General features: G+C 46.3%; 1 protein-coding gene and 1 pseudogene across 1 annotated transcript; one reads left to right on the top strand and one right to left on the bottom strand.

The window, feature by feature from the left end:
• Positions 1-8,654: 8,654 nt before the first annotated feature.
• LOC101782595 (acetylornithine deacetylase) lies at positions 8,655-12,823 on the bottom strand. The gene is made up of 10 exons (XM_004953452.4): positions 12,345-12,823; positions 11,624-11,877; positions 11,443-11,551; positions 10,471-10,609; positions 10,323-10,380; positions 9,893-9,910; positions 9,682-9,807; positions 9,425-9,581; positions 9,311-9,344; positions 8,655-8,968 (listed from the first exon to the last, which is right to left on the bottom strand). The coding sequence occupies exons 1-10, from the start codon at positions 12,681-12,683 to the stop codon at positions 8,859-8,861; spliced, it is 1,344 nt and encodes a 447-aa protein (XP_004953509.1). The 5' UTR covers positions 12,684-12,823; the 3' UTR covers positions 8,655-8,858.
• Positions 12,824-13,936: 1,113 nt separating this feature from the next.
• On the top strand, positions 13,937-14,941 carry LOC101769404 (annotated as a pseudogene).
• Positions 14,942-15,144: the final 203 nt, after the last annotated feature.

Raw genomic sequence — 15,144 nt, 5'->3', positions numbered from 1 at the left:
GTGCGACGCTCGCAGCGCTCATCCCAGCCAGGGATCGAACGCGGGTGGTTGGCTGACCACTGAGCTACTCGCTCATTCGCAGCCACAATATTCTCTCGCCACAACTTTTCTCTCTGAGACCTCGTTTGGCAGGGCTCCGGGAGCGGCTCCTCGAGCGGCTTCTCCTGAAGCCCTGCCAAAGGGCGCGCACCCAGCGAAACGGCTCCAGCTTCAGCGGCGGAGCCCCGCGAATCCCGCTCTCTGGAGCCCTTTCGAGAAGGTGGAGCAAAAAAAACGGCTCCCGCGGCTCCTCCTCAGCTGTTTCCCACCTTTTCCCTCGGGGGAGGCGGCAGCAGGCAGGCCGGGAGGCGGCGACGGGGATGGCGGTGGAGCCCGGGGGCGGCAGCGAGCCAAGGCGGCACGGCGACGGGGGACCCGAGGGTCGGACGGCGACCTGAGACAGCGTGGTGACGGGGATGGCGGTAGAGCCTGGGGGTGGCGGCGAGCCGAGGTAGGCGACGGGGAGCTGGGCGGCGGGGCATGCGCGGTAGGCAGAGAAGGGCGACGGAAGCGCAGAGGAGACGGGGAAAATGAGAACAAGGCACATGGAGGTAGATGGAGAACGCGGAGAAAAAAAAAGAGAAGGAAAACAAAGAAAAACGAAGAGGTGAAGGAAAAATAGAAAAAAAAGGAAAGGAGAGGTGAGTCCCTTTTCATTTATTTTTTTTAATTCAAATAGACTTAAATTATAAACTAATATTAAACATTCAATTCATCTATAAAAAATATATATCCAAAGGCATATAGGACATTTGATCTCTTATATCCATTTCTAAAAATACAGGAGGAGCCGTTTTGCCAAACACTTTTCAAAACGGCTCCATCTACACTAGAGAAGTCGCTTCACCAGAAGAGTCAGAGCTGAAACCGTTTTGAAAGTAGTCGGAGCCCTGCCAAACTGGCCTCGAATGTGTGGCGAGCTTTCTTGGCGCCACGAGCCCCGCGGCGCGCCGCAGCTGCTGAAATATGCTGAAACGAACGCATGCAGATGACGCTGCGCAGTGGACCGCTCCAGCCCGAGACAAGATAACTCTTTTTTATCGATTTCTTTTGTGGATTGGTCTGCTACCGTCAGAGGAGCATGGCGGAGCCTCTTGCAGCTCGCAAGTTGCAAATCTCTGCCTGTAGCTCCTCCAGCGGTGAAGAAATATGCTGTATTTTTTTCTTTTTTATTTGTTAGCACTGTTAGATTAATTTGGTAGCCATGTTCATTATACGTTTACAATAAAATATGGACAATACGGAGGTAGCCATTCTTGAATGCAAAATAGTTTAGCATTTCTTCTTATCTAAACTAAAAAATTATAGATATAAAAATCCATTATCTTATTGTAATTGGGAGTTCTCACTTGACAATATTTTTACTAAAACATGTACATGTCACCATATTGAGTTACATATTGAAACTAAATGATTTTGAGATGTTTTTACCAATATATGGCTAGCAACCAAATAGATGCCACAATATTTTTGCCAAACATTTGTGGCAGCAATTCAAACAACATCCACTCTAATTTTGCCACAATTTAGTTACCAACCAAGTACTCCATTTTTCGTTGGAAATGAAGGGGCGTCATTTCTAAACGTATCACTACGAGTGACGGAGATAACAATGGTAAGTTAGGTGATGGCAATCTTTCTTTCTTTTTTCTTTTTTTTTTTTGCGAGGAAGGTGATTGCGATCTAGTGTGAATTGTGGGTGGAGGAGGTTGTCATGCGTTGCTCGTGAAGGAAGAAGAAAAAAGTGTATGCAAAGGCTGAGTGATAGACTCATAGTATAGAGTGTGGTTCATCCATGAGATCTTTTGGTCCAATAATCAAACTTGATATCTCTTTGTTTCACCTTCATTTTAGTGCCAAAGCACAAACAACTATTCATCACAATAAAACTAACATCGCTAGCATGATACGTCGTCCATTTCTATCACTAGTACGTTTCTTAGGCGCTAATATAAAGGGAAAGTTTCACAAGGGAGTGCTGGATATCAAATAGTTATGCACAATGAACAAGTAAAATGTTTTGGAACACGTGCACTGAAAAAAGGCTAAAACTTTTAACGATATAAATCTCTGTATACAAGTACTTGGACCAGACCTAAAAGATGTGCACGGTCAAATATGTTAGCGTAGAAATCGGTGGTTCTGAGACTACTAGGATCCTAACTTGTCGTGAAGCTATTGTATCCGCGTAGACAGGCGCAGAGAAATACTCATGCCTCGTTTGAAACTTGAACCTCTCAACTCCTGTAAACATCTTGGAGAGAATTCCGAATGGGCCTGCGCTACAATACGGGGTATTGTTGTGGAACGTTCTTTCTCAGAACGAATACCACCTCGCAGTAGAAAGCTTGGTGAGACTGAGAGCTGCCCCAAAAAGGCGACTGCGTATGGCACGCTCGCAGTCTTTCGCGGCGTACACTCTCGTCTGGTGGGTCTGCGCCGAGCGAGATTTGTACCCATCGCTGCCATGCTGCGACGCGGCTTTCGAGGAGATCGATCGTTTTGCTCGGTCACCACATGGACTGCCCTGCGCCCTGACAACTTGGAGTCTTGGACCATGGCGACGGTGGTCCAAGGAGAACAGCCCGAATGGAGCCAGAACATACACTACCAGTAGAAAGAAACCTAACCTAGACTGGGGACGACCCTGAATTTGGAATGGCCTACAGTCCGCAGGGTCCGCCCCACAGCAGCAGCTCGCTAGCACGGGTATTCCTACATGTTTCACCATGCATGGTTACTTGTAGCGGCTGATGCTTCCTCCCAGAACCGGCCATTTCTAAGCTGCTTGCAGGCTTGCAGCAACGTAGATGTAGCTACATGGATCCGACTGTTTACTAGTGCTCCTATATGCGTCGACGACGTACGTACATGCACCTAGCCATGGATGTCCGGAACGTGGCCGTCGTCGATCGCTGCTGCGGGCCTCCCGGCCGTCACTGTGGCACGCAACAGGGCACGGCTCCCGGCCGACACGTTCACGGGGTTCTGGTTTCCCGGCCGCCGTGCAGACATGTGTACGTGATGGACCTGTTGCCCTCTGCGAGCTCACGCGCCGCAGGGCCGCCCCAGGCAGAGGCACGGCGGCATGTGCCGGCTGCGCGCCGTGCCGGCCGCTTCTGGAGGGACGCGGGGGCGCGCGCGCTCGCTGCTGCGGCCTGCGGCAAGCTGACGCGCGCGGCCGGCCGGGCGGGGCGGGGCGAGGAGGGCTCACCACCGGGGCATCGGGGGGATAGCGAGCTGCGCGACGAGGCGCGGAATCAATGCGCTTTGGTGCGACGCGGGTGGCCACTTGCGCGGCGCGTGGGGGAGCGAGGCCGACCGCCGGCCGCCGGCTAGCGCGGGAGAGACGCCGGCCGCGGCCATGCCGGGCCTGCGGCGGCGGTTAATGCCGCTTGGTGCCATACTGCCATGCGGGGCCGCCTGCCTCCGTGTTGCCGCTGGGCGCTGGCCGGCGCCGGCCCGCGGTTTGACCGGAACGCGCCAACCGTTGCCAGTGGACGGACGTGGAGGGGATCGCCACGGCGTCCTCTGCACTCATGCCCTTTCTTTCCATATGCTATCCTTCCGTTTTTTGGCTGCTCCGACTCCGATCCGATCCTCCCTGCTGCTACGTGCCGTTAAGGTGACGTTGAAAGGAAAGCCGTTCAGAACCGAGACGTGGATGCTGTGCTACGCGTCACGTTTCGTTTAATTCCATGTCGGAAGCTGCGTCTTCCATGCTCCATGCCTCCATCACATGGTGGTCCAGTATCTAGGGTGACGGCAATGTCCTTATTTGTAGAAGACGGTTTGTATACACATGGAGGGAGAATGAGTGAAAGACGTACGCCGGTATGTGATATGGGTCGATGGTAAAGGTTTAGAAGACGGTTCATCACTGCACGTCGATCTGGACGGCACTGGAAGATAATAGAATCGATCCTTGATGGCGCAAAGCATTGTTCTTCTGTCTTTGTAAAAGTTTCCCTAAGCACAATAATCTAATCGGGAGTGTCTAGATGCCTGTTGACAGATTTATGAGACAAAATCTGTCAGATTCTCAACCAATAGAAAGATGCCACATCATAAAGAAAAATATGAAAGATTTTTTAGACAAAATCTGTCGTATTCTCGACCAATAGAAAGTTGCCACATCACAAAGAAAAATATGACAGATTTATTAGACAAAATTTATCAGATTATAAACAATATAAAGTTGCCACATCAAAAAGAAACAATATAATAGGTAAAACAACAAGAAATTTATTAGATTATTTGAAATTATAGGGGGATGGAAAGGGATGAGAAGAAAGTCCTTGAAGAGGGATCCACTTGTTAGTTTTAGAACGTCATGAAGCATACCCATTGGGCATAAATCTGACATATTTTTTTTCAAGAAATCTGTCAACAGATAAATAGCATTTCTCTAATCTAATCTCGTTTTGGTAAAACAAAAAACAATCTAATCTCGCAGTACATTCTCTTTGGTATTCGGTGAGTAGGCTTGGAGATGTTCCCCAAGTTTAGAGAAATGCTACCATCACGAGGAGGAAGAAAAAAAAAAGGGAAGATGTGCGTAATCCGATGGAAATCAACGAATAACATGTCACATTGCTTGATTTCAGTTGGTTGAACGAAACTCAGTTCCATATTCTGCTAATTGTATCACGACTCTTATTTTTTCGAGGAACTCTACGGTAGGTGTTAGCGAAGATTGCCGTAAATAAAGGATAACGTTTTACTCCTATTATTGTGAAGTGAGGGTTCGAGAGGAGAAGAGAGTATACACGGTTATGTGAGTACGTCACAAAATCTGTTCTTACGAAAATTTAGCAACTTTTGTTTAGCGCTTGGATGTGACTTGCAATAATGCATAGTTGAGTACATAACTCATACTGAGTTGGGAATTAAATTTATTTTAAATAAAGATCCCTACCATATTTTACCGAAAATGAAGTAGTACCTGGAGTGGCAATAAGCTACTCCCTCCGTCCCAAATTATAGGTCGTTTTGACTTTATTAGATTCATAAATTTTGTTATGCACTTAGATATACCCTATGTCTAGATGCATAATAATATCTATGTATCTAGAAAAACCAAAACGACCTATAATTTGGAACGGAGGGAGTAATACGGTAGGAAGTCATTAACTAAAAAACAACTAGGTGAAGGACCTCACACAAGCCAAGTGAGTGTGCCAAACGTGGGGGTTTAGTACTGGAGCTGTTCATGAAGTTACCTAAGTGAGGTGACACCCAGCATTGTTGCCAAATGCCTGCACAGGTCATACGCTCCCCATCAATAACATAGGAGCCACAGCACGATCCGATCGGACATCATTATTATAGCCTCTATGCAGGCAGTCAGGCACACTGTGAGCGGAAGCTAGCATTAAATTGCCAATAGTGTCCCTCCTGCAACGATAAACAAAGCGAGGGGGCACAATCATCGACACACACAGCGTCAACGTGAGGCAGAGCCACCCAACGTGCGCGCAGAATTAGCCACAAAAACGCATGAGATGATGCGAGATCCGCCGGCAAGCACACGCGGCTGTGGCGCCGCCCGCTGGTCGACGACGTCCATGGCCCCCGGCCGGGCCGCGCGCGCCATCCCCGATTCAAAACGTGTACGTAAACACGCGTATAATGCCCGTGGTAGCTCGCCATGCCACCCTCCGGTACCCGACGGATGGATTGGATCGGAGCGCCTCTTTGTCATGCCGGTTGGGTGGCCGCATCTGCAAGGACGATGCACGGAATGATGCTGTGGCCGACTCGGCAACAGCTCGCGCCGTACGCGGGGACGCCACTGCACACTGCCCGCGGTTGGACGGCGCCCTGCGACCATGCATATGCGTGCATGCGTGCGTGCGTGCGTGCGTGACTCGCCAGCGGAGACCCAAGATCCCGCGCTGGCAGGGCGACCGATACCATTGTGGCCGGCCGGCTTTGTGGTCGATCGCCATTGGCAGCTGTTGCTGCTGGCGAGCAAAAGCTGGCGCCGTCTCGCTCGCTCGCTGCGAGACCGGCGCGCGGCAGGCTCTGAGCTAGTCGTCGGTGCTGGACAAAACTAACAGGTGAGGCGAGCGAGCTCTGGATGATGATCAGTGCGTCGATCACATCATTTAGGTGCTACGTTCACCTACAGTACTGGTCTACTACGTTTACTGAGGCACCGGTGAACAATCCGAGGGCGATGCCGATGCAGTTGCGAGCTGCTGTGGCCAGGCCGCACCCGAGGCGGCGGTGTACGTGCATCAGTGCATGATGTGTTGGGAACTGGTCGATCGTTGGGCGAGGGCGCGTCCAAGCGAAGGAACAAAGCGTGACAGGTCACTGCGCGTCGGCACTGGCAGGACCAGCGCGGAACGGACCAGCTCATCTCATGCATGCGGCTGAGAGCTTGGGGACCGGCCGGCCGGCGACGGCGACAGAGAGCTGAGTGAGTCCAATGATGGGGCCGGCCAGGTCCGTCCATGAGTTGCGTTGCATTGCGCGCGCTCTAGTGTGCTGCGCACCCGGATTACCCGCCGGCCGCCGCGCGCCTGCTCTGGTCTCTTCTGCGCGCGTGGGGGCCGGCTTGGTACTGGTAGTCTGGTACAAAAGCTGTGGGCGTAGCATCCCAGTCGGTACGTGCCGATGCGTGCGCCTGCCTTCGTATGCGTGGTGGCCAGGACCATGGATCCGTCCAGCATCGGAATTGAAGGAGAGAGATTGGCACGGAACGCACTTATTGGTGTGCAGGCATGCAGCGCTCAAAGTCGCGGCCGTGGTCGAACGACATCCCTCCGAGAGGATACAACCCCGAAGGCCTTTATTTGTATCACAAGCACCGAAGGTTGTTGGCTACGTATATACTCCCTCCGTCTTTAAAATATATGATGTTTAGAACAAACTAATTAACTTGTTGGAAATGTTATATATTTAAAGATGGAGGGAGTACGTAGCTATTTTTCAAATCATATCTGATCCGACTGGTGACTGCTTGAGGAGCACAGTGGATATGATGGTAATCTAATTACTTGATGTCGAGTAGCATACAGAATCTTCTTCCTATGTGCACGGATTTTTATATCTATACATGGTGTATTTGAAAGTGGCTTATGCAAAGATCATGCATATATATAATACATGTCCATGGGACAGCTAATGCTATATTCTACAATACATCAGCATGAGCTCGCTTATCTTGCTCATGATGTTGTAATTCTATAATCCTTCTGAGTGGCAATTGTCATGTCGTCCAATGTAATGAGTTAGGTGGGGAGTAAGATTTTCTTTCCGTTGATCCTTAAAGAAACATATGGAGGGCATGTGCCCCTCTCCCGCTATGTCTCATTATCCTTTGCCTACGTTTGAAAAATAGATTCCATATGATTTTTATTTGTCTCGATGCAATAATGTTTGTTTCCCAATATATTATCCTTTCTAAATATTTTGGACTTGCTTATCCTGCTCATGTTATTTTAAGATTCCCCTACTTTCTAAATATGACTTTTCCTTTTCTACTGCAATCCGTGTTATATGATTTTCGATTTGAGAGTACGTATGCCGAATATCAATATCAGTAGCCTGTGATGAAAAGATGCTCAAGAAAATCCAACAAACCTATTACAGATGTGTTTGCATGTGTGCAGTTACTTGGAAAATGAATTTGGTGTTTGTTCGGAGAGTTGTGAAGTTTATGTAGATCTATGTGAAGATTTCAGAAGTTGCAGAAGTCTGCAACTTTTCTTGCTTCGGGTGTTTTTTGAGGTTCCGCAACTTTACCCTGTAACGGCTAGGTTTTCGGGTGAGGAGTATTTATATTCAATAACCCTCCTTCAAAGTATTCATAGCTCCCTCTTCTATTTCGTCTTGAGCCATTTAGTGAGATTTGGTGAGTAATTTGAATAAGTATTCAAGGAAGAGCAAGTGAGAGTGCAAGTGAGCTCAATTTCTATCGCTTGAGCACATTGGTCTTCGTCGAGCTGGTGGATTTCGTTGTCGCTCTTGGAGCTCAAGACTTTGAAACATCTAGTGTTGAGCGTCCGAATCTTGTAGTGCGCCCCGGAAATTTCGTATCATCCCAACATTTTTAGTAAGCAAACTCTATCTCAATCTTTGTACTCGCTAGGGTGAGAAAACTGTTTGAAAAAAAGACCAGGCTCTTTGAGAGCTCATTAATAGAGAAAAAAAAATCCTCAAGCCTCATGTATTGTTTGTTTACTTGATTTCACGTCTTTCTTGTTTGCAGGTCTTTTTTTTCAGGGTTTTAACTCAGATCTAATTTGTGAGCAAGTTTGAGCTGCAAGTACTATATAGCTCAGAAACCATCAACGGGTGTTTCGTAATTTGCGTATTTAATATCCACGTTAAGTTACGTTTGGCCAATTTCATATTTCCCCTTCTGTACGGAAACTCTAAAGATTTCTACGGCCCCGTGCCACCTTTTTTTAATATATATTGGGTGCTAGTGTAACCCCAAGGGGTTGAAGCAATCAAGCAACAACACATCATGCGCGGGAAGTTCAAGCAACCAATTGACATGAAATGCAAACACAAACGTCTTCTTCAATGTAACACGGGTCCTTAGCTCGGATTTTTTGGTTAGAAAGTCACTTAGGCGCCCCGTAGAGTTACAGCATAACTGGTGTTACCGTGTTAGGCCCACAAAAACTCTTCGGTAAAAACGGGACTGGTCTCCACGCGAAACAGACGAGTTTGAGCGCCAAACAATCTCAATCTTATTATTAGATGTCCCTGTCACAGACTATTGAAAAGAGTTCTAAAAAGACCACTGAGCAACACGAGTAATTTCAATTGAAGGCACTCTTCTATCCCTGCAAGACGGGTCAGGCCTCTTCTTCCAGCTGTGAAATGATGCTCACAAATACCTGAAAGCCCTGGGTCATGTCTGAAAACAAGCAGTACTCGTTCTTCGCGTGGTATGTCTTCAGTAAACCTGCAGGAAAATAGTAGCGATATAAGATGGGCATGTACATTTACATTTGGTGCAGGTGACACTAGAGGAAATATTCACTACTCCGTCCGTTCCAAATTGCAGGTCGTTTTGGCTTACCTATATTCATATATATTATTATGCATCTATACATACACTATATCTAGATATATAATAATATCTATGAATCTAGAAAAGTCAAAACGATCTACAATTTGGAACGGAGGAAGTAGTAATCACAGTTTAATACATATGCTGTCAACTATGTGAATACAAGAGATAGATTGGTTCATTGGCGACATGACCAAAAAAAGTCCAAGACAATATTTTTGCTCAAGCACTCACCGTATCCAGCTGTTTGAACATCAAATCCTTCGTCCTGTAAAAGTTTCAAAACGACTTTAGTTCATGGAGATACGGCTCAGAAAGTAAGTCTGCACATTAAGCTCCTCGCCAGACCTGTAATTCCCTAATCAGAGGTAGACTACCGGTGATGGAATATGGCTCCACGTGGCCAACTATTTCCTCGGTTGCTTTGCACAATGCTTTAAAGCCTCGAGACTCCAGATTGCAGGCCACCCCATTCATCACATCTCCATCAAAAGTGATTTCAAGCCTATGAAAACAAAGCACCGGTAACATTAATTGTCCCTCCCACCTTGGAGGGTTACAGCTAAAGGATGCTCAATAACAGACTAAAAATGTCAAAAGTTCACCTTCCCCGCAGATTTTCATCAGGAAGAACATATTTGGACGCAGGACCACGAGTATCAAGCACTGTCTCAAGTCTCTCATTTATGTCCTCCACATATCCCTTCAACTTCTCCACGACATGAGAAGTGCTGTATGAAAATGGCAACTATCAACAACAGACCATTTGCAGCACAAGAAGAATAAGCAGGAGCAGAGCAATAGGAATGTGCTTACCTATAGAAAGGAGTCAACCTGTAATACAGAGACAAAATAAATGCAAGGTCAGGAAGGATTCCAAATTAGATGCTTCATCAAAATATAATGAAAGAGACAGCCGAAAGGAGGGTTGGGGGGGGGGGGGGGGGGGAACTTTCTTGAACGTGGAAGGAACAATGATTTCCAAAATCTTTCTGCCCAACAGACATTTTCATATGGAGATTTTCGAGTGGTGCCGTTCTTTTTCATCAGATAGGATTTCAACTGTTCACTAGTAGGCAAAGGCAGCCACAACCTTAAAACTAGAAGGAATTTCATTAGGGCTCTGTACGGGATCGTGCCCCACAGGTCCCACACTAGAATATAAATCCTACATCAAGCAAAACCTCAATTTGTCCATCTGATTTTGACTGCAGACCAAAGGACGAAAATGGGCCAAGAAGTTTACCTTATATCTCCTGAAATTGTACATTCTCCAGGAATTTGATTGAGGCCTCCACCAGGATCTTGAAAGCATCAAGCAGTACACAATTGTTACTCATATATTTTACTAACAAACATGAATAAATCACTAAAAAGGGGCAAATTGGCCTTACAGCTCCATTTGGTTGGCTTCATTGTAGATGGAGTAGCAAACTTATAGACTTTCTCTTTCTCATGTGGAGGGAAGTCAGTATAAAACCGTTTTTGGATTTCTTTTAGTGCTTCCATGTTCATCTCCATTGAATTTATGGCCTGGAGCGAAAGCAATAAATAAACACAAGGTCAACATACTTCAAAAGAAATAATGTTGCTGTCTCCAAAAAATTAAATAATTTAAAAATAAAGCTGATGACAGATATTTTACAGCTGCCAAGAGTAAACAAAATGTGCTGAAAATTCTTACAAAGAAAAAGGTTCTTAGGTAAGGTAAGGATGAACAGGCACATGCAGACATATAGCTACAGTTGCTACAAAGCTGCAGCCTAATTTTATCTATACAATTACTAATAATCAGTGATACTAAAGGCACCCAGATCTAATTCAAGGTCAAGAAATAGAATGTTCATTTAGGTGATTCTAGATTAGAACGGTGTAGGTCAATCAGATATAGATATGATAGTTCTGTAACAGGTAAACTACAGCTGATGACAGATATTTTACAGCTGCCAAGAGTAAACAAAATGTGCTGAAAATTCTTACAAAGAAAAAGGTTCTTAGGTAAGGTAAGAATGAACAGGCACATGCAGATATATAGCTACAGTTGCTACAAAGCTGCAGCCTAATTTTATCTATACAATTACTAATAATCAGTGATACTAAAGGCACCCAGATCTAATTCAAGGTCAAGAAATAGAATGTTCATGTAGGTGATTCTAGATTAGAACGGTGTAGGTCAATCAGATATAGATATGATAGTTCTGTAACAGGTAAAACTACATTGCCAATAGCTCCAAAATTGCACAATGGTCAAAAGTACATTTTCAAATTAGCTAAGCAACTCCAATGGTCCAGGTTATTCTGCAAGGGGCAAGGGCCATAAAACACGTGACCGAACTGAAGCAATCTGACAAGTTTGAATCAAATACCTTATGTGCAAGGCCACTGTGGAACAGCTTCCCTGTTGCCTTGAGATGCCATGGAATCATTCCACCGGTGCCAATGCATGGCTGCTTATCAGCTGTATCTATCCAGAACCTTTGTAACACCAAATAATCAGCACATAATTCCCAGAAACAACACATCAGTTTTTGATGGGGCACTACTCACAAGGGTCCGGTCTTGAGCTTATCCAGCAACCCATCCTTCACGAGGCCATCAACACCAATGCCAGTGACAGATGAGTTTTCCTCATTGGCAATGAACACGGCAATGACAGAATGCTTCAAGGGTGGCTTGACCTCACCAAGCCGCCGCATTAGCTGAGCCACTAGCGCAACATGGCCGAGACAGTCAGTTGTCCCACGTCCCCGAAGCTTGTCCTTGTCCTCGCTATCAAAGGTTAGTGAGAAAGGATCGAAGTCCTGCAGAAATTTGGATGACCAAAGTTATAAAATCAAGAATCAACTATGATGGCTGATGGAGATCCTGTTATTGAAACACTTCACAATTCATTTTACATAAGGAAAGCACACACCGGTATAAAGAAACTAACTGAATAAACACTTTCCCAACAGAATCCCAGTAGTTCACTTATTGCAATGCCTGTGCAATTTTTATATCAGTAGACCTAATCACATGTATCAGTATGCAGAATTTAGCACCGGCGTCATTGATTCATTACTTTTTTTAAGCAGGCCATCGATTCATTATTCAAAAGTCAAAACGATGTATTTGTACTGGCATTTACAACTGAAGAACTACCAGATCAAGCAAAGACGAATCTGCTCAGCGGTAAGACACACTGGAAACTACCAACTAATCGACAGTAGTTGCAAAATCAGATGAATCTAGATAACCAGGCAGAAGGGGTTCACGCAACGCAACTTACCCACTCGCTGGGGTTTGCCGGGACGACGTCCATATGCATGCCAACGAAGGAGACGACGCGGCCGGGGACGGTGCCTGGGTACTCGACGATGACGTTGCTCCTGCCCTCGGCGTAGCTGACCTTCCGCACGACGAGCGGGCCGCCCCCAGTCTCGGTGGACACCGGGCGGAGCGCGTCGACGACGTGCTGCGCCACGAGGTCCTCCTGAGGCATGTGGGCCGGCGGGTCGTTCTGCAGGCGCGCGGACTCGCCGATGAGCTTGGAGAGGAGGGCGACGAAGCCGTCGCGGTCGAGGCCGCCCACGGCGTCCTTCAGCAGCGCCGGCGACGGCGATGCCATCTCAGACGGACGGGGATGCGGGTGCTCCGACGGCGGCGCCGGCGTGGGCTAGTGGAGCTGGAGGAAAATTTTGGTGCGTTCTGCGTTGGGCCGTGGGCACTAGAAAAGCTATGCCACCGCTTCGTCGTTAAAAACACTGGAGATGCGTGCCACTTCCGAACTCCGCCGGCGTTTCCAGATCACAAGTCACAGCTTTTCCTCCACTAAAAACTTTACCATAAGTTTGTTTGTTCTTACCAAATTTTGGTCTTTTATTTGGCTATCGTTTCCCCCCACTTCGTCTATATTCTTGTTCTTATCGGAGAAAGAATCATGCCAAGACTCCGGTAGCACACCAAATACTCCTACAAATCATGTCAGACTCCGGTAACACACCAAAAACTCCTATAAATTTTTTTGACGGGACACATATAAAAACCAGGTCGGGGTTTTCCCCCGGTTGCAAAACTACAAATCGCCTCAGATTGTGGGCGCGGGCAACTGTTGATATAGCTTGGAAGGAGGAGAAGATGGAGCTGAAGCCGGAGCTTTTGCGAATTCAACGTCGCCTTCTTTGACATGGACAAAGAGTGTGAGTACATTCGTGATCACATCTGTTCATTTATCTTCATTTTTTTTAGCTATTTGTCCTTGTTCATCGCACATGTGTCGACGGATGTACCTGTATAGAAACCATGTTCTTGTTCTGATTCCTGTCACTGGCCTTGATTGCCGAGACTGACAGGAGTTATCCGATTAGCGTATTTGGTACTGTGTTGGCAAGGGACGAGTACGACTAGATGTGTCTATTTGTTCAGGCGTGGCAGGGATGAGCCCCAAGTCATAACCTCCAAGGTCTGTACCCAATTTCATTCATCAGTTTGCCTATTTTTCTTTTTCGCCAATTATGCATGCGGTTAAACAAAGGCATGACCAAAGACTCTGTTACATCCATTGTCAGAAACCATCTAAATATGCAATATTTGGTGCATGCACCATTGAAAGAGACCTACCACCGAAAGAATCAATCCATCCCAAAGCTTCTGTTACGTACATTAAGCTTCCATAATCATTCGCTCGTTGGCTCGTGAAAACAATATTTAGTCAGAATCTGATTCATGCACATGACGTAATCTCTCATTTCGTGATTGGAACAATCCTGTACAGTGAGAGTAGCAATCAGTCTAGTTCGCTTGCAATATCTGAATAAAGTGATCGGATGGAAGCTGATAGTTAGCGGTGGATTCGGCCTCCAAACTTAGGGGGACTTTTCTTCCTCCTTTTTCCTTCTTCTTCCTCTCCATTTCTTTCTTCCTGATCTTCCTTCTTCATCCTTCCGCCTCCTTAAAAATGGAGGGGAGCTCAAGAAGGGTATCCATTGTTTGTGGGGAGGTAGGGGGCTTAAGCTCCCAGCACCCCCCGGATCAGCCCCTGCCGACGGTGGTAAATTTATACATTTATCAAGTACTGGATCTTTTTAAGTAACTTAACCGAACCTACCCAAATTTCTCTTGGTATCGTCTGAATTATAATTGACTCATCAAGCTTGATTTCTTTTTGTCATGCGTTTTACATTACATTTTGCCTAAATCCCTGCACAGGATGATGCACTGACTTTGATGGGCCTGTATCGAGCACTTCCTGTAAGTGATAGCATGTATTTTGAGTTCCATTTGAAAATCAAGGGTGATGGTGACCTCGATGAAGATTTCAGCAAAGGTTATCTAGAACACAGTGGCATCCGTCATTTGCAGCAACCCACTACTCAGTTTCTGTATAACTGTTTGAGTACTGTGGAATTGGTGTATACGCCTGTTCCATCTGCCGTGGAAGCATCTTTCACAGTCAGTATCTTGAAGGGGCCATCTGATTTCATTAGCAAAGTAACTGCTTGGACTTCTGGAAATGAAGAAAACAAGATCGTTCTGTACAACAAGGAAGTGGCTGGCTATGGAGGTGATGGAACTGTTCGTGGTTTAGTAGCTGTCCCAGTGGATGAAGAACTGGTACTCCGTGTCTGTGTTTTTTAGCACTGTGAACATGAACGGGATAAATGTTTTCAGCTTGTTCTAGGGCATGAAATTGATGGATGTCTTGTCGGGCAAGAGCCTTATGAGCTTTAGGTGAAGATTTTTTGGAGGGGAGTTATGAACCGTCGAGGTCCCAGTTCATGGGGACGTCCCAATATGTGGTGGCGTCTTGGGACCGATGATTTGTTACTTTTATAGGTTGTAAGTTGTAACCTATTTCATCAGAAAGCTAAAATGCTGTTGTTTTCACTTGATCTTTAGGACTTATTTAATTTAATGTACTGGCAACGTCCAAATTTAATGGGAACTTCGTGATTACTTTGTTCGCAATTCGGCACTTTTGATGCTACTAAAATTTTAAGATTTTAATATTTTGGCTGCAGTACTTCCTCTTGAGAGCAGATCGGGTGCACCCGGCCCTTGGTGTGCTCCCCTGCACCCGGCCAGGTGCA

The sequence above is a fragment of the Setaria italica genome, chromosome I (assembly GCF_000263155.2).
Source record: "Setaria italica strain Yugu1 chromosome I, Setaria_italica_v2.0, whole genome shotgun sequence".
Taxonomy (NCBI): Eukaryota; Viridiplantae; Streptophyta; class Magnoliopsida; order Poales; family Poaceae; genus Setaria; species Setaria italica.
The sequence above is the reverse complement of the archived record's forward strand: the minus strand, read 5'-3'. Positions and strand labels throughout refer to the sequence as shown.